This window comes from Arvicola amphibius, chromosome 8 (assembly GCF_903992535.2).
Source record: "Arvicola amphibius chromosome 8, mArvAmp1.2, whole genome shotgun sequence".
Classification (NCBI taxonomy): Eukaryota; Metazoa; Chordata; class Mammalia; order Rodentia; family Cricetidae; genus Arvicola; species Arvicola amphibius.
This window is the reverse complement of record NC_052054.1, coordinates 124,481,375-124,501,914: the sequence shown is the minus strand read 5'-3', so window position 1 is coordinate 124,501,914 and position 20,540 is coordinate 124,481,375. Positions and strand designations below refer to the sequence as shown.

Genomic DNA, 20,540 nt, shown 5'->3' with positions numbered 1-20,540 from the left:
AGGATTTCCTTATAAACTCATATAAATATGTTGTATCTATTGTCTCAAGAGGACAGCATATTCTGGATAATATAAATAACCTACAATTAGGAGGCAATACTTATTTTATCTAAAGCATATGCAGTGAAGTTCTTATTTCTTTTAGCAAAATATCAGCAAGCCTTGCATATTAAAGAGAGAGTAGGTGTGTACCTTCCAAACTCCATTCAGACAGACATGATGTGCTTCACAAAAGCTGTTGGACAATACATACAGTTAAGAGTTAGAGAAGCCAAAGTGAATTGAAAAGAAGTTGAAATTTGACTTTATTTTCCAGATGACTATCAATTTCTCTCAATGGTATTATTAGAGGCTATTCTAACTAATATATTTATAACAAGAAAAGAGGAAATATTTTTTAGTAAAATGACTTTATAGCAAAGATTGATTGGTGTGGCTATCTGCCTTTATTTCCTTCTCTTCTCTTTCCTTCTCCCCCTTTCCTGTTTTATTTTTTGTTTATTTTTTCTTATGCTTTTTCTAAATTTGGGACATCATAGATTTATTGAAATGTGGCTGGTATTTGGAAAGATAAAGTTTATTGGGAACACTGTAAATTTCAAATAATATTACACAGCTTTATTTTAGATATTTACTTTGAATATATATTGCTTTCATACCCTTTGTGTGAAATTGCTGTAAACTGGCAACTGGCAATAAGCACTGGTTACTATGAGGTGGTATTTCTCTCTCTCTCTCTCTCTCTCTCTCTCTCGCTCGCTCGCTCTCTCTCTCTCTCCCTCCTTCTCTCTCTCTCTCCATCTCCCTCTCTCTCCATCTCCCTCTCTCCCTTCTTCTCTGTGTATCTCTGTCCCTCCCCCACCCATCCCTATGTATGTGTGCTCATCAATCCTTCCCTCTCTCTTTCCCTTCTTCCAGCAGGGTCTCACTCTATAGCCCAGGTCTGGCTCTTCTTTCTTCAGCTTCCTAGAATTATAAATGTATGCTACCATACCAAGCTATTAAATAATTTTCATGTAAACAGGGCCACTAGACAAAGAGTGCTAAATTTCAGTACCAGCCTTGCTGTAATGATTTGATCATCAATAAGTAACTACATTTCTTTGACTTCTAGTTTCTTGATTCTCATGATTTTTGTCCTAGTAAAAGATTTCAAAATTTGTTCAACTCTGGTGTTGTATTGCACTTAATTCTAACTTAAGCCGTGTCTATCCCTCAGGGATATTGTGGAAAAGCTAAGAGAAAACATAAGGAAACACAGGTTAAACTGTAAGTCTGCATGGGATTTCCAAAAAGCACTGGAATTAATTCTGCATATATGTTTGGGCTCCCAAACAAATACCTCAGGATTAGGCCATTTACTTATAATAAATAAAATATATCAATAAAAAAGGAAAATTAGTTAAAGTTGGAAAGGAATCTATTGTTGGGTGGTGGGGCATACACCTTTAATCCCAGCGCTTATGAGGCAGAAGTAGGAGAATCTCTGTGAGTTCAAGACCAGACTGGTCTACAGAGCAAGTTCCAGGACAGCCAAGGCGACACAGAGAAACCCTGTTGTAGAAAAAAAAATACTAAAAAAAGAAAGAAAGGACAGAAGGAAGGAAGAAAGAAAGGAAGGAAGGAGAAGAAAAGAAACAAGAAGAAAAGGAAAGGAATCTATCTTCAATGAAGTAAGAGCTGAAGGTGCATGCTGGCTGTACCTTCATAGTTGATGCAGCCATTGGAGTCTTCCTGGCCTGCCAGCAATGCTTCCACCTCTTCCTCCTTCATCTTCTCACCTAGAGAAACAAAAGCGCGCTTGCTCTAGAAATAAGACCACAGACTATTTTCAAACTCTCAACATTAGCGATCAGCCATGGGCTTTTGAAATCATGATTAAACCCTTGCCTTCGAGGGGTAAACATGTGTCCCTCCTTGTTTCCCTGGCATTTGGGAGGCTTCCATTAGGCTGAGTTTGGATGGGTGGATGAAATAATCAGCATCCCCCATGCCCCAACTATAACTTGCAAGGAGCACACATTTTTTATTAACTCATGTCCAACATTTTTTGTTATTATTTCACCCCCAAACAGTCTCACTTGTCACAGAGGCCAGCGGAAATAGTCACAGACTTTTGACTCCTGTTGTTTTCATTTTTCCTTTGTAGTCTTTCCCTTGTCTACTCTGATTATGATACACTTTCCTGCCATGATCTTCCCAGTCTACAATCTCTCCTGTTAAGCCCAGTGAAATGTATTCCCTTACCCAGAGTGGCAAGGACATGGCGAAGTTCAGCACCCATGACAGTGCCATTGCCCTCCTTGTCAAAGACACGCAGCCCCTCAACAAAGTCTTCATAGCCTCCCTGGTCCTTGTTGTTGGAGATAGCTTGCATCATGGGGAGAAACTGCTCGAACTCGATTTTCTTAGCATTCATCTCTGGAAGAAGATTGCAGTTTGCGGGTTAATAGTAACCATAAGATACTACCTCTGAGTCACAAACCAAATACAGATGTTCATGAAAATCTTCCCCAAATGCAAATGTTCATAGACATCTTGACATCTTCACACAACCTAAATTCCTGTGGGTAAATTGCTAACCTGACAAAAATACAGTAACAGGCAATAGTATGAGTTCTGCAGTTGCAGTGCTAAGCTTTCTTCCCAGATCAACACAACTCTGAAGCAATAAGCAACTTTGCTAATCACTTTTTTTTAAAGATTTATTTATTTATTATGTATACAACATTCTGCCTCGATGTATGCTCGCACACCAGAGGAGGGCACCAGATCTCAGTACAGATGGTTGTGAGCCACCATGTGGTTGCTGGGAATTGAACTCAGGACCTCTGGAAGAGCAGCCAGTGCTCTTAACCTCTGAGCCATCTCTCCAGCCCTGCTAACCACTTTTTAATTTTTATTCATTGTTCGTTTTTTAAAGATAGGCTCTTACTCATCTCTGCGTGGCCTCCAACTCTCCATGGACCTGAGGATGACATCGGACTTCTGAGCTTCCAATTCCACTTTAAAAGTGTTGAGATTATAGGTATGTACCCCCAAATGTGGCTCTACTTTTCTCTCTGGAAATTATTTTGCATGTATGTGTGTGGAGCTGAATGTATGTACGTGTGCAGCACATTTGCTGGTGTCTGCAGAAGGTGAGTAGGGTGTTAGAGCTCTCAGAACTGGAGTTACTGGTTATGCTACCTGGTGTGGGTGCTGGGGACATAACCCAGGTCCTCTACTGTGCTTGCTACAGTCCACAAGTATCAGGGAAGCAATATAAAATTTTCCATAATAACATAAACATAGTAAAACATTACTGAACTATATATGGAGCCTATGCTTGAGCTTTTGTGGAGTCTTCAATTATTTTGAATTTGAAGTAATTTTAAAAAAGAGATTCACAAGAAAATACTGTGTCTCAAATATTGTGTGACATCCTAACTCCTTTCTAATTCCTGGCCAGAAATTCTAGAACTTTCTTCAGGATATCATACAAGCAACAGTAAACAGACCCAAAAGGTTGGATGTATGTGTTTATATATTTACACACATACATAAAAATAACAGCAAGAGGAAAATAATCCATGAATGTGAGAGGGAATGAGGAGAAAGGACGGAAAGGGTTGGAAAGAAGAGACGAGGGAAGAGATGGAGAAAAGATCACTCAATATATTATTATATTGGCTCCACAAGGAAACGAGGGAGATGATGCAATTATATTTTAATTAAAGCTAAACTAACTTTTAAAATGTACTTTTGTTTTTGAAGGTATGAACTCTGTAAAAGGAAATGTGCCTATCTATGTCTTATCTCAATTTATCTCATTGTTTATCAAGCAATAGTTGTTCTCTAGAAGGATGTCCTTATGATTATTCATGGCTTTCTACAAAGGGTGTATAGCCTTGGACTTAGCCCTGTATTTAGATACCATGCTGAGCATACTGGTCTCACCCTTACATGCCATTTCTCTTTAGTGTGATGTCTTATCACACCTGAAGGTCCTCAATGGAAGTTAACTCATTTTATTATTATTATTATTATTATTATTATTATTATTATTATTAAAAAATGTTAAGGCTTCCCAGTGATGAGAGGCATGGCTGCCACCATCAGAAGCAAACTGAGTTTATTATGTGGCAGACCCTTCACAATTTCCACTGGTCTTTGAGGAACTTACCTTCATTGCTAGGGTTCCCGAGAACCTTCTTGACCTCTGCATTGGTGGGATTTGTGCCCAGAGCCCGAAGGACGTCACCCACTTGACTTAAGGTGATCTTGCATTCTCCTGTTCTGTCAAACAGGAGAAATGCCTCCTTGAATTCTGCAAGAAGCACGAGACATTCAGACCCTGGTGGGAACTGACTTCCAATTTCCTGGAACCTTCTAATTAACCCCAGGTCCTTCAAACTCTTCTCTGCTCCACCATTTCTTCCAACCACTCAAGTTATCTCCGGCTCTCAAACCGTCGGAAAACCCTTTGGTATTTCTGTGGGGAATTGTTCTGAAGCAGCCTTTCTAGTTTTAAGCCACATTATTAGTAATGTGGAATTAATTTTTAATTGTGGAAATTGGAGCTCCCAGTCATAGCAATTCCTATTTCTTTCGTCTGTTTGGGAAGCAAGAGTCACTTAAAATATTCTCATGCCTTGAGAAAGCTCGAGAGTCTCCAAATAGTCCTTCAATTAATTGGCAATATTAGTAAAATTTCAAGAAAGCAAATTTCCAGCTGGGGCTATTATATGTGAGTTTAACCCAAACTTTTTTTAAGATTGTAGAAAAATCTTTGGGGCACCAATTTTATAGGCTGTCTTTTCAACTAGTTTCCTCCAGAAATAGCTTATTTATTATTATTATTATGATTATTATTATTGTTATTGTTGTTGATGTTATTATTAAGTTCAAAGTGTGAGGCAGGCTTGTAAGTTTTACAATGCCATTTAACCACCTCAGTGTCTGACTCAAAGAGGCTCCTACTATGGTTAATACAGAAGGGAAATATTTTTGGACCAATTATTATGATATCTTCATATAATTCTGATTTAGCCCCCAAATAATCCATATGACCAAAAAAATCATCACAATTTAAGAACATTTTTAAAATTAATATTTAATGGCATCAACTATAGATTCCCATGCAGCTATAAGAAAATAATGCAGAAAAAAATTTATTTTCTCCTTTGTCTAGTTTTCTCCAATGTAGCACTCTGCAGAATGTTTCGTGTTATTACATGTCCCAAGTTATTGAAACTGAGATATTTGCACGGATGGACTGAGCTGCTTTTGTGCACATCCACATCTGTGTGTGAATTAAGAGTGTAACTCAAGGCACTGCTTTTTCTCCCCACAGTAGCTCTGCCAAATACTTTATGGCCTATAATTCTGCTTTGATCGAACTGCTTCACCTTCACAATTATAACTATAATAATTTAGAAATATATAATAAAAAGCCTGGAAAGATGGATAAAATGGATTTAGGAGCCAGTAAAGGCATTTTAAAGGAAATATCTGAACTTAACTAAGTGAAAATTTCTGGAAAACCTGGAAGTACTCATGGTGACTCACAGACATTAACCCCAACGACCCTGGAACATTTGAATGAATAAACACTTTGGTGAATAAACTCTCAGAACTGAAAAGAATCTTTTTTAGGTTACCGCAATTTCCAGGAAAATATGCGGTCTGAAAAGGTCCCTCTGTTAATACCCTGATGTCCTGTCTCATGTTGATCAAAGATTACACAGAGTCCTATACACACAGCTAGCTATAGGCCATGCTACCGTTCTTGTTTAAATCCTATGTTCTCACCATAATCTGCCCCAATCTGGAAAAAGGGTGCTTGAGCCTTGTGGTTTCATGAGTCACATACTATTTTTTATCTTTCTAAAGGTCACGTGGAACAGGACTCCTCTTGCTGCTGGCTTCAGATGTCAGACACAGTTCTCTGAGGACTCTCGGTCACCTGGCTCAGATGCTGGTGTAGGAAAGGGACTTTAATGGCTGTAATGGAATCGCTCTGACATTATCTTTTAGTAACTTAAAGGCAGAGGCCAGAGAACTAATTCTTTTAATCTTGAACTTTTAGCTCAAGGTTTAGTTCTTCTCTTCAAGGTTCTAGAACAGACTGGAGACTCCTTCCTTGACTGGCTATAGTAACAACATTTATTATAATCTCACCATGCTCCTTTGAACTTGCATTGTTTGTAGTCTTTGCTTAACCTCAAGAACAGAGTGGAGTTGTCTTCACAGAGACAACAGTGCAAGGAAACTTAGTCTTTCATATTTGACCTTGAAGAATATATCAGCTGATCTTCTGCCCAGAGCCACACCATTTCCAAACATCTGATGATGAAATTATTCTCCACCTGTCCTATAATGGTGGTTTTGAGCACTGAATTGTGACTGGTGAACTTTAAGAGACAGACATGAACATTTATAATTTAAAAATTAATTAATGCTTAAGTAACCATATGTAGCTGGTGGTCATGCTAACAGACAACATGAGTCCTACAGCTTCCAAATGCTGTAATTCTCTTTGCTTTTCTCCCCTTTCCTTCAAGCCAAATAGAATATATGAACAACATTCTCCATTCGTTAAGCAAGGACACACATTCAAGTGGTCTTGGTTTATTCAGAAAGCACAGAATTCTTACTTAGTTTAAATAGTTTACATTTGTGTTTCTGACATCAAGAAAAACAAAGCCCTGACCAATGTATCAATGTTTATTCAATTCTGCGGCTAAAACCTGTTTTCAATATTGGGTGATAGGTCTCACACTCAACACTAAGTACATTTGTCTCAGCAAGGGTTTTTGAATCTTTCATTGTTTGATCCAGTGATAGTTTGGCACCATGGTAATATTCTAGGTAAGGAATTGTAGAGGGCTGGGAGGCAGGGTTAATGATGCAGATCACCAGTTAAAGGTATACTTAAATTAGAACCATCATTTCCTTTAAGACAAATCCTTCATAGTATAACTTTAAATGATCTAGAGTTAAGTCATCCAGCCATCTAAACTGTCCACCTGAGGCCAACAACCACGATATTGATATCAGTGAGTTTGTACTACAGCAAATAACCTTTTGTTTTAAACAGATACCCAGACAACGTCAAAACAAACATGATCCTGAAAGAGACTGAAGAACGTGGAAGCCTCTTACTAATCACCCATAGTTATTTGTAGCTTATATATTAAAATATGCTATACATTATTATGGCCAATCACCTAACATATAATATCACATAACTAAACTGATTGTGTCTCTCCTTTCTGCAAATGCATTCTACTTAGTTTATCCACATATGATGATGATTTCACCCCATAAAAAATTCTCCCTAAACTTCCTAATCCAAAAATCAAGCTTGTTTGGGATATTGGACCCTGTTGAATCCAAACACACAAATGGAAAAAGTTAAAGTTTTAAGGAAGCTATCCAGGGTTTCTTCAATCCTGAAAAGTTTGAGACACATCAATAGCATCTGTTCCTAAGAAAAACTGCTTAGCCTGTTTGAATTCATACAAAATTATGATACTATTGCTAATTCTTTGGTCATTGAGGAATAAAGATCTATCATTTCTCCAGTTGTCTGTCTCATATCCCTTAACAAAGTGTTGGATTAGGATCCTTCTCTGTCTGTGAATCTCTTCTAGTTCACAATTCTATGTTTCCATGGAAACAGGCAGGTTTGGTTGTCAGGCAGCTTTCATAATCAGTTTAGTTTTTCAGAATGAACACTCCAGGCCTATCAAATCTCTCTCTAGGCCTTTGATTAGTAAATTAATTTTCTAGAACCTATATCCTTTTGTGAATATATCATCTATGATCTTTCCTAGTGCTCCAAGTTCATCTTATTTAGGAATCAGTAGCTGCATGGACTTATAGTCTATTTTTTATTCCCTTAACATCTTTGGTCACTAACTATAAGCAAGGGCTTCAGTTATAGAAGTTTATCTTTAGAGTGTTGGAAAGCAATTTCTATTTAGAGGAACAACCCCAGTGTGGATAATTGGGCGGCCCTTAGCCCATCCCAAGGGAGCTGGTTTTCTCACTTGCCATCTCTGTTAAGTCTGCACATACGAACTGCTACGGCTTTTAAACTTACCCTCCTGCTGCTCCTTAGAGAACTCGATCTGTTAGAAAGAAATTAATCACAAAATATATTTTAACCAGAGAAGAGCACCCTGATGTACAAGTGCATCCAGCTCATTGCCCAAGTGCTCTTCAAAGTGAGCTCCAGCAGACAGCCTAGTTTTCGGAGCCCAGGCATGGAATGGACACGGACAGTCTAAGCCACAAAGGAGCATGCTGTGGAGTTAAGTGACATTTTAGAGACAGGCACAGAGCTCTGCCTTCCATAGAGAGGCTCAGATCACTTACCCGCAATCTGGTCAGCGCTGAAGGACTGCAGTGGCAAGAGGGAGAGAGAGAGAAAGAACTTTCAAATGCATTGACAGAACAAGCGCCTCTGCTCTGAGCGGCTAGAAAACCATGTGGGTGTTCTCAGCACAGGACGGGTGTGTGAGGGCAATTTTGAACCTACGAGCATAAAAATCTATTGCAAAAAAATAATTTAAAAAATCTTTTCTCAGTACCTTAATGATGTAAAAATATTAAAAATGCTACATTGAGCACATCCTAGAACGCCATAGTGGTGTATCTTTAGCATATGTCTGATAAGACACATTTAAAACTGCAAATAGAACGGTATATAAAAACCACCGTAAGTCTTTCTGCTTAATTAGCATATTTTGTACTGGTTTTCGAAACTGAAGAATCAGATACGGTGCTTCCTCTTAGCTGGGAGTTATCACTGGCTTCTCTGTAAAGCACACCGTTACACTATAACTGCACTTTTCCCCTTCCAAATCTAGATGAATCTTACGTGAAATGGCAAAGGCAGGTGAAGCACACAGACCGCTCTGGGGAGGTAGATGCATTTTTTCCCCCATTTCTTCTATCTTCATCATAGATCATCAAAACCAGGACTAGGTTCCCAAATCCTTGTACTAAATATGTTCTCCCCTCCGTTCTGTTCCAGCCTGCCTGTCTCCTCAGTAAGCTCCTGATGCCCTCTGTCTCCTTCTGTAATGGACATACAGTTTTCTTGAAGGACCCACCATGATGGAGTTCTGCGCTGTAACACAGTGGTGGGGCTGGCGAGCAAGCTGAAGGCAGCGCCGATCCCTGAGTGGAGTCTTTCTTCTTGGTGGCTTCCTTTTATTTCTGGTCAAACTGACCTCATGTCTAGCATCGGATTTCACAGGGCAGTTGCCACTCCTCCCTGAGGAGCTCTTTAGCTTTCTTAGGGCAGAGAGAAAGAGGGACGTGTACCCTAGGGCTATTTTTAGGAACCCAGGGCCTAGAAGTGAACAGCCCTAGTGACACCGAAGCCTGTCAGTACTTTTATGGTCTTTACCTCTGAGATGTTCTCTGCAACCTCTTCCTTCAAGATGTTTCTTTGCTCATGGAAAACTCGGGATTCTTCTAGGGCTCGGGCTTCTGCTGGATAATTATGGACCTTGCAAATGTCTAGTCAGCAAGTCTGGAACTTCTTGGATGAAACTGGCTTGCGTTTTCAAATAGTAACTGGTATAGAAAGAACACTCTCCAAAACTCCATCCCTTATGTTCTGAGGACTTGAGAAGACTTTCTCAAGTGTGCTCTGTATATTTCTTAAGATTCCTTAGGATGCACCCACATGACAACTGGTCAGAGTTTCAAATCTCCATTATGATTATACTTTTGTAAGCAATATTCTCAGGAGAATAATCTAAGTAAGAAGGGATTTGGGGTTCCACTTCCTACCTTGTCTATTTGTTTCTTGACATTAGGTTTGGTTATGACCATTCTTCCTTGTTTTCTTTATTATATAGACTGACTATTTAGTTTTTTTATTTTCTGAAATTCTTAGCAGTCAAGAAAACTGACATATTAATTGTTTTATTTTTGTGGCTAAGTTCTTACTAAAACCAATCTGTCCTGTCCAATGCTTTGTGGCTCAATCTGCAGACCAAGAATAAAATAACCTAAAGTAAGGCTCATGGAGTGCAAAATAGAACTTTAACATTTTCTAGGTGTTTGAGGGAATAGGCCAGCAATGGGCTTTTAGAGCAGCTTATCTGAGAATGGGGAAAGCTGGAATGGCTGTAGGGACGATCAGTTTAGAGTGTCCAGAAACAACTACCCAACTCTCTACACAACTCAAGCATCTGAAGCAGAAAAAGATGAACTGTGATTTCTGCAACCGCCCTTAAGGAAGGTATCCATAGAAATCATGATGTGTGCAGCTCACCCTCGTACTATATCAGAATAAACAGCTAAATGGATACCTCTTCTTCAAAATACATAATTATGTGCACATATGAAAATATCACAATGATACACTTTGTTCTGTATAATGCTAATAAAATATTTATTATATTCTAATCAAAATAATGATTATATGCCTATCAAAATATAAAAAATATGTGTTTCATTTTTGGCCTAAAGTTCACAAGTTGTGAAAACAGTCTTACACAGGATCTTGAGTCTCCAGATGAAGAATGATAATTTTGAAGTTAGTAGTACCTGGGTTAACATGTCTTCATAAACAAACTGATATTTTAAGAGGTTACTGGGGAATGATAATTAACAGAAAAATTAAACATGTTTTGAATCATTAGAAGTAAAATGGGGGAGAGTATTAAAATTGAAAATTTATAATCTTTAATAATTTTGTAACTTAGAATCTCATGTTTTTGGGTGTCTAAGTTCTATAGAACATACCTTTTAATCCTCTTTCTCAATTTTGTAATTATATTTTTGTATTTGTCCTTTAATGTTGTACTTTAATGTTGATATAATTGTATTTATGAGTTTTTGCTAGCCATTACTGAGAACCAGTGTTTGAAGCCAGTAACTAAATATTACATAGAAGTTGCCTTATTGCCAACAATGATAATTTTCACATTTCACTTTCTTTTCAGGTGGAAAAGTGTAGCCTTGAATTATGTGGAACATGATCAAATTTTATAAAAACTTGTGGGTAAACTGGAGAATCAGCACAGAACTTGAATTTATGTTGGGGACAAGCTATCTGTAACCACTTAGACACCATTGGAAGGTTTGCTGTTACTATTAAAGAGAAGCTACGGAGTGGTAAGGAACTACCCAATTACTTCATCCCAGTTTTTTACTATATCTTTATCATATTCACAAAAAAGTTTAGATTTTTTTAACATACTGAAAATCAAAATATAAACTTAAACATATCAACTGACACAAGAAAGAGTCAACTATAGCTATGAGAAAAGCAATCCTTCTCCTATCCACTGTTGGATGACACACTGCCTCTGGCCTCTCTTCATTATGGTAGGAATACTATCAGCTGTTTGAGCAAATGCTTCATCTGCTCCCACACCCATTTGGTTTGGGCTTCAGTCTGAGAACTCATTACCCAGTGTGTTTCAAAGTTGGTTTAAGTCTTTCTTGTCTGGCTTGCAACCCACTGTTCCCTCCTCTTTTCATATTAAACATACTTCCAGCCTTCACAAGGACTCCTCTTTGCCAAAGTACGTGTCCTTCCCTATGGCACACCTGGCTCTTTTTTTTTTCTACTTCAAGCTCGTCAGCCTTCTTGCTTCATCTGCTGGGAAGCCCAGGCCAATGCTGAAAGGCCGTAGCTTGTTTCTGATGTGGATCTGGATGTGTTTTAACACACCATCGCTCTCTAGAACACTGACTTTGCCTTGTACTTAGAGTCTCTTCTATTCCAGCTCTATCAGGTTCCTCTCCCCTATTAAACGCTTAATAAATTTTCATTCAATTAAAGCCATTAGACCGTTAATACCTTAAACTCCCTGGTGCATTCAATGTGGTCTGGTTGTGTCCCAAGCTTCTCTCTCTTTTTTTTTTCGAGACAGGGTTTCTCTGTAGCTTTGGAGCCTGTCCTGGAACTAGCTCTTGTAGACCAGGCTGGCCTCGAACTCACAGAGATCCGTCTGCCTCTGCCTCCTGAGTGCTGGGATTAAAGGCGTGCGCCACGACTGCCCGGCCCAAGCTTCTCTTTTAAGCATAAGCTTTTCCTCTAGAGTATTATATCCCCAGAGGACAGAAATTTTATCTGTTATTTTACAAAGCTTACATTCCAGAGAAATTACTTATATTCTTTGCATCTTCAGCCCCCAGAACCGCCCAGAGCATAGTAGGTACACTCATTTAAAATTCTTTACCATTTATATCTCTAGCGTTTTCCTTTAGATTTTATATGAATGCTTATGGTCCAGAGTTCTAATCTGTCAACCTTCTATTTCTTTTTAAAGGCATCTATGACCTGATCCTATGTCTTCATCTCACATGTTAGTAAAAGGCCACATCCCACAGGGCTGTAGCTCCCCCATTAACATTTGGTGGTGAGTTTAGGCAAAACGCAGTCTGTAAGGCATCTGCTATCATGAATAATGTTTACTGCAGTGATAATGGGCTGTTTCATTTGAGAACTGTCTTTCAGGTAGTCATGAAGTATGGCTCACGGACTAAAGATAAATCTTCTGGCATCTAGAAGGAAATGCTTTATAGGAAAACTATCACAATGCAGTTAAAATATAGAATTGATATATGTTAAATTTCAGTGTCTCAGAAGAACAACAACTGTATTAAAGAAATGTATGGTGTTGGATACTAAGGGAAACGCCCTGGAAGGAACGTGGACGATGACCGTCAAAGCTCTCCTTATTTCAGGGGGGTGAACAGATGCCAATGACTGGACCTAAGAAAAGAAGATGCTGTAACCAGAGACAGTTGTCAGTCAAGAGAACATTGTTGGACACTCTCTGCCTTCCTGCCTGGCTGAGAGATCAGAGTTAGACGTATATAAGCCTTTAAGAAAAAAAATTAAGCTAATTTCTCTTACAGAGTTTCAAAAATCACCAAAATGCCATCAGGAAGAATATTTGAAACTCTTAGAATGTTGTGCTTCACAATAAGTCACTGAAGGCCGATAGAAAGAAATTTCTCTCATTATTCTGAGCCCAGCAAAATGGATTTAGGGTGCTTATTAAAGTATTATATAAACGGGAGACACTGGAGCAATGAGGACACGGTGCCAGCCCAGGCTCTCTGGAAGAGCTATTAGAATGACACTAACCTGGGAAGGCTGTGTTCAGCAGGCTTGGGCTGGCCGTCTGAATTCTGTCACCTAAGCACAAACCCTGTGCAGTTAAAAACAGCTCAGTTTAGATCTGCAGGAACCACTAGCAACCTAAGTGAATTTTGATACAACTTTCAGAATGTGATCCAAGTCTGCTCCTTTCCAGCTTTCTCTCCTGCTTTTTCACAGTTAATAAATATGAGAAATAAATGTAAAATTTCTCGTGAGCTATACTTTTTTGTACATTTATTTATTTTTATGTAATTTCTTTTTTTTTTTGGTTTTTCGAGATAGGGTTTCCCCTGTAGTTTCTAGAGTCTGTCCTGGAACTAGCTCTTGTAGACCAGGCTGGCCTCGAACTCAGAGATCCTCCTGCCTCTGCCTCCCGAGTGCTGGGATTAAAGGCGTGCGCCACCACCGCCCAGCTATGTAATTTCTTAAAAAATAAAAATGTGGTTTTGTTCCTTCACTTTTTAAGTTTTATAATGTAAGCATTCAAAAAATATTGCACATGCTAAGAAATTATAATTATGTTTTTCCCATTTGTCTGGAATAGAAGTTCCTTTTTGGACAGATGTGATAAATAAATACTGAATACTCTTCTAGAGATTTTGATGGGATACATGGAAAGCTAAAATAGGGTTTTATTCTGGGTGACATGAGAAAGCCTGTGTTGTTTGTTTTAAATAATATCTCTAAATTAATCTTTCTGAATATATGATTTCTTGGATTGCTTATGGGTCTAATATGTTCTGAATTTTCCATCTTTAGTTAGTAGGAACCTCCCACAGCTTACTTTATGGAAAAAGACAATTATGTTGTAATCATTGCAATAAAGAAAAATTTATCAAAATGTAATTTCACAGCAGCATGTTCAATTCAACTGGATTTTTATGCACAGGAGATAATATACTGTTGGGTGGGTTGTAGTCAGGAAACAGCCCACTCACAAGGACAGAAGGAAAATGTCTGACCTTGGAAAAGCTCCCCCACCCCTCCAACTTCAAGTCACTAGTATTAATTTCTGATTAGAGAAATTTATCACCCATATAATTTAAAATCCAACCAGAATATTCTGAAGCCATAGATACTTTTAAATTACAGGTTTTGCTTTCACGATTCTGGTTTGGGTGAAAAACAAACTGGAAACATTGATGAAGAAATAAACTATATACTTTCCTATTTTCACACAGAAGTGTTTCAGTCCAAAGAAGAAAGTACAGTCTCAGCAGATTAAATATAATCCTTCCCACAATTTCCATGAGTCAGACGGTGCTCAGTGCTGTGTAATTAGGGAACGACTTCTAAAGACAACGTGCCAGGGCTTCATTTGCAGTACTGAAATGTCAAGGGCTAAATGGGGCACTATCACTTGGTGGTCTCCTTGTCTTGCACAAATTTAATTATCTTTAAATGAAAGTCAGTTTCGCCTTTAGTTGACGAATGCGTCTCCTTAAGTTGAGTTTTACTTTACGTTGCTACACCTTGAAATGTCGCCATGGAGACAGTTCCACAATTCCCTTCAAGGTTTTCCCTCCCTTCACCTGCTTTGCTTCCAAAAACATGGTGTAGACACGTAAAAGATGAAAGACATTTTGACTTTGACTCATGTGCTTAAATAATTCTTCCCCCTTTTCCTTGAGGATACATTGCTTTCACTCACTTTTTTTTTTTTTTTGTTTTTGTTTTTGTTTTTGTTTTTCGAGACAGGGTTTCCCCTGTAGTTTCTAGAGTCTGTCCTGGAACTAGCTCTTGTAGACCAGGCTGGCCTCGAACTCAGAGATCCGCCTGCCTCTGCCTCCCGAGTGCTGGGATTAAAGGCGTGCGCCACCACCGCCCGGCCTTCACTCACTTTTTTAAAATTAGAGATTGACTCTATGTATTTGTCTCATGCTTTTCCCTAGTGATATTAATGTTAATATTTAACCATATCTATGACATTGCTGTTTCTGCTTATCAACTCCAAAAAATACTAATTAAATTAGTGTGTTTATTTATAAGCAAATAGAGGTCTCATCTCAGGAGATTAGCCCTATGATGGCAGATTTAAAATCTGCAGATTTTACTTGGTATGTCTGAGGTTTATTTAGTACAACAAAACCACAAATGTCTTAAAATTCAACATTTTGTTGCAGATGGAAGTAATTTTATATCCATTTTTGTTTATAAATTTTTACAGGGAGTTGGGACAAAGTGAATAAGACGGTTTCGAAAATGCCTAAAATTTCACCCTCTGTCTATAAAACAGAATGTATAGTTCCCCTACAACAGGTTTAAGGAAGGGTAAGGGAAGCTGTGAGAAACAGAACACTCAGAACTGTCAAGGTCAAAGTCTTGCAGAGCCGCTCTACAGCGGACCTCTCACGCCCTCTCCTGGCGGCATAGGACTGTGCACTGTACTACAGAACAGCTCTGCCTCCTGCCCACTTTGGGTTCTAACTAAAAAGACAGCAGTTTGTTTTTAGAAACCGGAAGTAACTGAACACTTAACACGGTTTACTATGGATTTACCCTGCTGGTGAAGCCTTACATTCCACTTAACTAGTTATTTGATTATGGGCCTCGTGTGAGTTCAGTTTCCTCCTTGGGAAAAGATAAAAACAGTCTCTCTAACGTTGAAAAAACTGAATGTGGAAACAATCCAGGATAAAATCACAATGGATGCTGGGTGCTATTATTGCAGTGGGGCTTATGATATTCAGTCTTTTATGGAGCCTGTTTTCAAACATTCGCAGAAATTCCTTGAATGGGATTGAGTTTATTTTAGCCTTGCTAGAAATGAAAGAAAATACAGATGATCCCAAAAAGTTCCCATGTCTGAGCCAAAATAAATCTATACCTTGGACCTCATGCACGATACACAATGTGCCTTCGCTGAACATTCAGGAAAAATACATGTTTGCGAACAGTGTACATCCAACTTCCTCGTTAAATCTAACATTTAAGTCTTTTTCGTGACTGTGTTCAGTTACTGTTTGGAGATGTGCTGTTTGGCAGAGTTTCTGTCAATGCATTCCTTACCACTACTAGTTTTGTTAACACTGCTGCAGTATCCAGTCAGGAGTGAATGACCAGATTGCGGCATGAATACAATGCGAATTAAAAGGTAAGCAACATGTTTTGAGTTATGATGAAGGTCTCAACTCACAGCAATCTTGGCTTAGCAGCCAAAGCATGCGCCATGCAAAACAAGAACAAGAACAACAATAACAACAACAAAACCAAACCACTTTCATATTTAAGATCTCTTAAAATCCCCTCACTCATTTATTTTCACCGTTTTTCTTGGTTGCAGCCAATATTCACTCCTTCATTTGCACCCAGACTCATAATGGCGGGTGCTGAGCCCCACAAATGAGATCCTGGGAGGCAATGTTATTCTAGGACTGGGCTTTGTCACTGGAGGTAGCCGCTCCCTGAAGGCAGAGAGCTGAGGACGACCAAGAACAGAGCACTGGTGTTCACACGCCAGTGGAACCTTGTGAAAACGCCACTCACAGGAACGTGTATGGGCACAGGACACTGGGTAGGAATTTGCTCAGAGACTTCCGAAGGCTTTATGTCAGAGCAAGTGAAGAAACATTCTAAATAAAGAGCTAAAGGGCCAGGAAATCAAATTGGAAAAGCACGTTTAAGCAAACTAATCAAAAACATCCAAGATTGTTCAGAGTTTATGGTGAGCCAAATAGGGGTATTTTAAAATGGACCATGGTCTTAGTTGGGCAAAGTATTGAGGAATGAATTTAATGATTGTTGTGTCCTATATATAATTACACTTCAGCATTACCCAGATTTTAAAGAATAGATTTCTAATCTTACAAGGTTTATGAAATAAATCCTATAATCTAATTAAGTTTGGGCCTTATACAGTTAATAAATATGTATATAGATATATTCATTTTCTCTGTTTGAAAAATGTTTATAACTTACATGAGAAAATATATCTAGACACATCAAATGATTAAAAACGTCATAATAGGAAACACTATAACATACTTTCTAATTAACCCTGTTATCTACTGAGATAAAATGAAATTTTATAAAGCTCCCAAGTTGCATCATAGTCTCTGGCGTTGCTAAAACCCTTCCAAACATGTACTGATTTCATACTGATGAGGGAAAATCACCAAAGGAATTGACATTCTTTTACACAAATGAGATGGCTTCAGTTTCTTCCTTACTGTCCCCGTTCATTAGGGATGGTTCTTCTGAAGGAAACAAAAGGTTAATATCCCTCCATTTCTTCAAGATTCATTTGAAGCCCGGCAGTGGTGGCGCATGCCTTTAATCCCAGCACTTGGGAGGCAGAGGCAGCTGAATCTCTATGAGTTCAAGGCCAACCTGGTCTACAGAGCAAGTTCCAGGAGAGGCTCCAAAGCTACAGAGAAACCTGTCTCAAAACAAACAAACAAACAAACAAATAAATAAATATTCATTTGACTTCTGTTCTTTTGATTTGTATTCCTTCTCAGAGTCTACCTTGTCTCTTGCTTAGCAATGAAAAGCTGATGGTGGAGCATATTGAGTTTGTACAACTCCGAGAACTTCTTGCTCACACCAGCATTAATTTAAAACAAGGACGGGAGACGCCCCTTCTCTGCGGCTGGAACAAGAGATTTGCTTAATTTCTGGATTAAAAACCTGATGTTAACAGAGCGTATTAATTTACTTTTTGACACACAATTCCTCTGGAACAAAATCAAAGCGTGCTTTCATTAGTGGGACACTTCTGGTATTTTTTTTTTCTTTTAAGGAGGCACATTTTCTTTTCTTCCTGAAGTCTATCTCAGGAACAGGGATGATTTTTGTCTCATAAATCATAACAAATATAAAAAGAACAGCCTCAACACTGACTTAAAATTCTAAAGTCGTCAAAGAGTGCATATTGGAGAACCAAGAAGGACAGTTGTGGCTGCGTCAGCCTGCATCTCTAAAGACATCAACTAAGATCACCAAAGATGAAAGATTTGGTTTCTTTTTAACTAACTAAAAGCATCTTGTCATCAAAACAACAACAACAACAAAATTCCAGAAGCTCCAACATGCAGTTTTCCTAACTGGACATTCATCAATAAAGTTCTATCCTACGACCAAGTTTTCTCAAATGTAACTTCAGGTGCAAATAAAGATTAGACATTTGTGATAGCATGTTTGCCTCTTTATAACATGTCTCATTTCACATTCAGCTGAAAGTTACAAAAATTATGACTATATTTGGTTTCATCACTTAAATCCATGTGAGTTCCAATTCAATATTATTTTAGGGAATTTTTTTAAGGCTCCATGATGATATTAACATAGTCAATGTAATGTTTGCAGGTAGGTCAGCATTGTAACTTTCTCATACAGTGTTAAGATTGAGACATCAGATGTACTACACACAGAACCCTTGGCTTGGATGGAAGGATCACCTCATAAGCTCTTTGACTCTGTCCTTTTCCATATAAGGCTGGGTTCCTTAGATGAAGATTTTCAACCTGCCATGAGGACTAATCTAAGCCCAGTTAATGAGGAGAAGGCGGATATCTGATGTGTCGCTGAGAGGTAGAGAGGACATTCAGTCGTCATTTTCCAAAACAATATTTTTTGAAGCTGAAAACTTGGTTCATAGAAAAGTGTTCACACACACACACACACACACACACACACACTCGCCTTAGTTCAAGATCAGTATGTAAAAGACTCAACACACACTAACAGCTATAGAAATTACAGGATATATAAATACATATATTATGTACATAGTATATATTTTGTTTGGGGGAACTCACAAATCTGAATTAAATGCTGTATACAAATAAATATGACGATAGTTATAGTCACTGAAGCACTTGAGTGTGTGGTTTTCTGCACTGAGACTGCACCAAGTGAAATTTTATTAAGCAAGTTGAAGAGAAAATTAACTTGAGTTGCAAAAATTTTTTTCAGATGAATTGAAACAGCTGTCAAACAGATGTGTCCAAGACAGCTGGGTTATCAGCTGTCTTCAACTTTCTGGTAACAAGCAGAGGCTAAAACCTTTTTTTGTAATCATGTAGTTTTAGAGCCAGGGATCCAATTTCCATGGAGATTTTATTTTAAAAATGCACTCCTTAAATATTTGTAAATGCGAAACCTTTAGATGGGCATATCTCCCCCTAAATTGCACTTTGACAAATTAGGGGGAAATGAAAAACAGAATCAGCAAATACTGAACAACGAGAAAAGAGTGAACAAAATCCTCACTTGTAGTCCCCAGCCTTAAAAACGTCGCTGGAATTGTATGCTGGAACCCATGTTTTTAAGCAGGGTTCCTGGCATCTAAAATACCAGTTCAGTGCCATTCCTTTCAATGAAAAAATACACCTCTTCACAAAATCCTTGAGTTCCTTAGTGTTGAGAGATGTTTCAGTGACCAAACCGATTCACCTGTTTAATTACCTTAATAGCAGACAGGTCGATTTTTTCTTCTTTAGGTTTGGCTGGGGCTGGGGCCGGGGCCGGGGCCGGGGCTGGGGCAGGGGCAGCAGCAGCAGCAGGCTTCTTCACGTCTTTCTTTGGTGCCATTTTGATTAAAAGGATGGGTTAACAAAAGAAAGATCTCCTCCAAGAGAACCTGTCAAAGTAACACTTGGAAGAGCAGTGGCGGCTCTCTTGACCTGCAGCCCAGCGTCTGGAGGTTGGACCCAGCGTGTTGAATGGTATAAAGGCATGCATATATATTTCACGTAGTGCCTAACAGAACCTTGACACACGCGGCTGGATTGGACGGTTCAGTTGGCCCCGGGGGGTGGCATTCCGGCTCATACTATAAATGGAATCTAAAGGGTCAGGGCTTCCTCAAGTTTTTTGAACGCCTCTTGCTTTTTTTTTTTTTTTTTTCTCCACCTCCATATATAAAGGAGAAAGATGCCTGGCGAAGCCAGCCATGTCTGGTTTGGAGACAGCAGGTGGACATACCTTTTTCTTAGTAGAATTACAGTTCTGCTGAAGCTGTAAATCTTTTCTTTCTTTCCATCTTAAGAAACTTTGCCGTATTCAATTTCAACTCGGAATTTTGGCAGAGGCCATCAACAACTTTCACCCAGCTTCTTCTCCGCTCCTGCCCCTCCCTCCTTGGCCATGGTTTGCACGAATATGTTGGTCAGCAAAGAGGTCACTGGTAGTGTTTAAAAATAAAAAGCAGACGTAGAAGGAAAGTCTGTCAAGTCTTAAAGCAGTTTCCTTTCTAAGGAGTACAGGCTCTGTCCCTCTCAGTGTGTACTATGTCTCTGCCCTAAAAAAATAATTTAAAAATTATTTCCTATAGCTTCATTTTTCTGTATAATTTAATGAAGAATGATAGTAAAATAATTTCCAGCTAAAGCATGCATTTAGCCACTTTTCTTTCTAAATGACATAAAATAGAATTATTTGTCACCAAATCTTATATCCATGTCAGAGGGAC

At 38.6% G+C, this 20,540-nt stretch overlaps 1 protein-coding gene across 1 annotated transcript; it reads right to left on the bottom strand.

Moving 5' to 3' along the window:
* Positions 1-206: 206 nt before the first annotated feature.
* Myl1 (myosin light chain 1) lies at positions 207-19,660 on the bottom strand. The gene is made up of 6 exons (XM_038340032.1): positions 19,535-19,660; positions 8,090-8,117; positions 4,166-4,309; positions 2,248-2,421; positions 1,704-1,781; positions 207-235 (listed from the first exon to the last, which is right to left on the bottom strand). The coding sequence occupies exons 1-6, from the start codon at positions 19,658-19,660 to the stop codon at positions 207-209; spliced, it is 579 nt and encodes a 192-aa protein (XP_038195960.1).
* Between the last annotated feature and the right edge of the window lie 880 nt (positions 19,661-20,540).

Bases quoted from the DNA above. Each gene is read 5' to 3' on its own strand.
- Myl1 (XM_038340032.1), bottom strand. From the start codon at position 19,660: ATGGCACCAAAGAAAGACGTGAAGAAGCCTGCTGCTGCTGCTGCCCCT. The intron at 4,310-8,089 runs GTAAGTTTAAAA...TGCTTCTTGCAG, and splicing joins CTCTAAGGAGCAGCAGGAGG to AATTCAAGGAGGCATTTCTC. The intron at 1,782-2,247 runs GTAAGGGAATAC...TTGTTTCTCTAG, and splicing joins CCATGTCCTTGCCACTCTGG to GTGAGAAGATGAAGGAGGAA.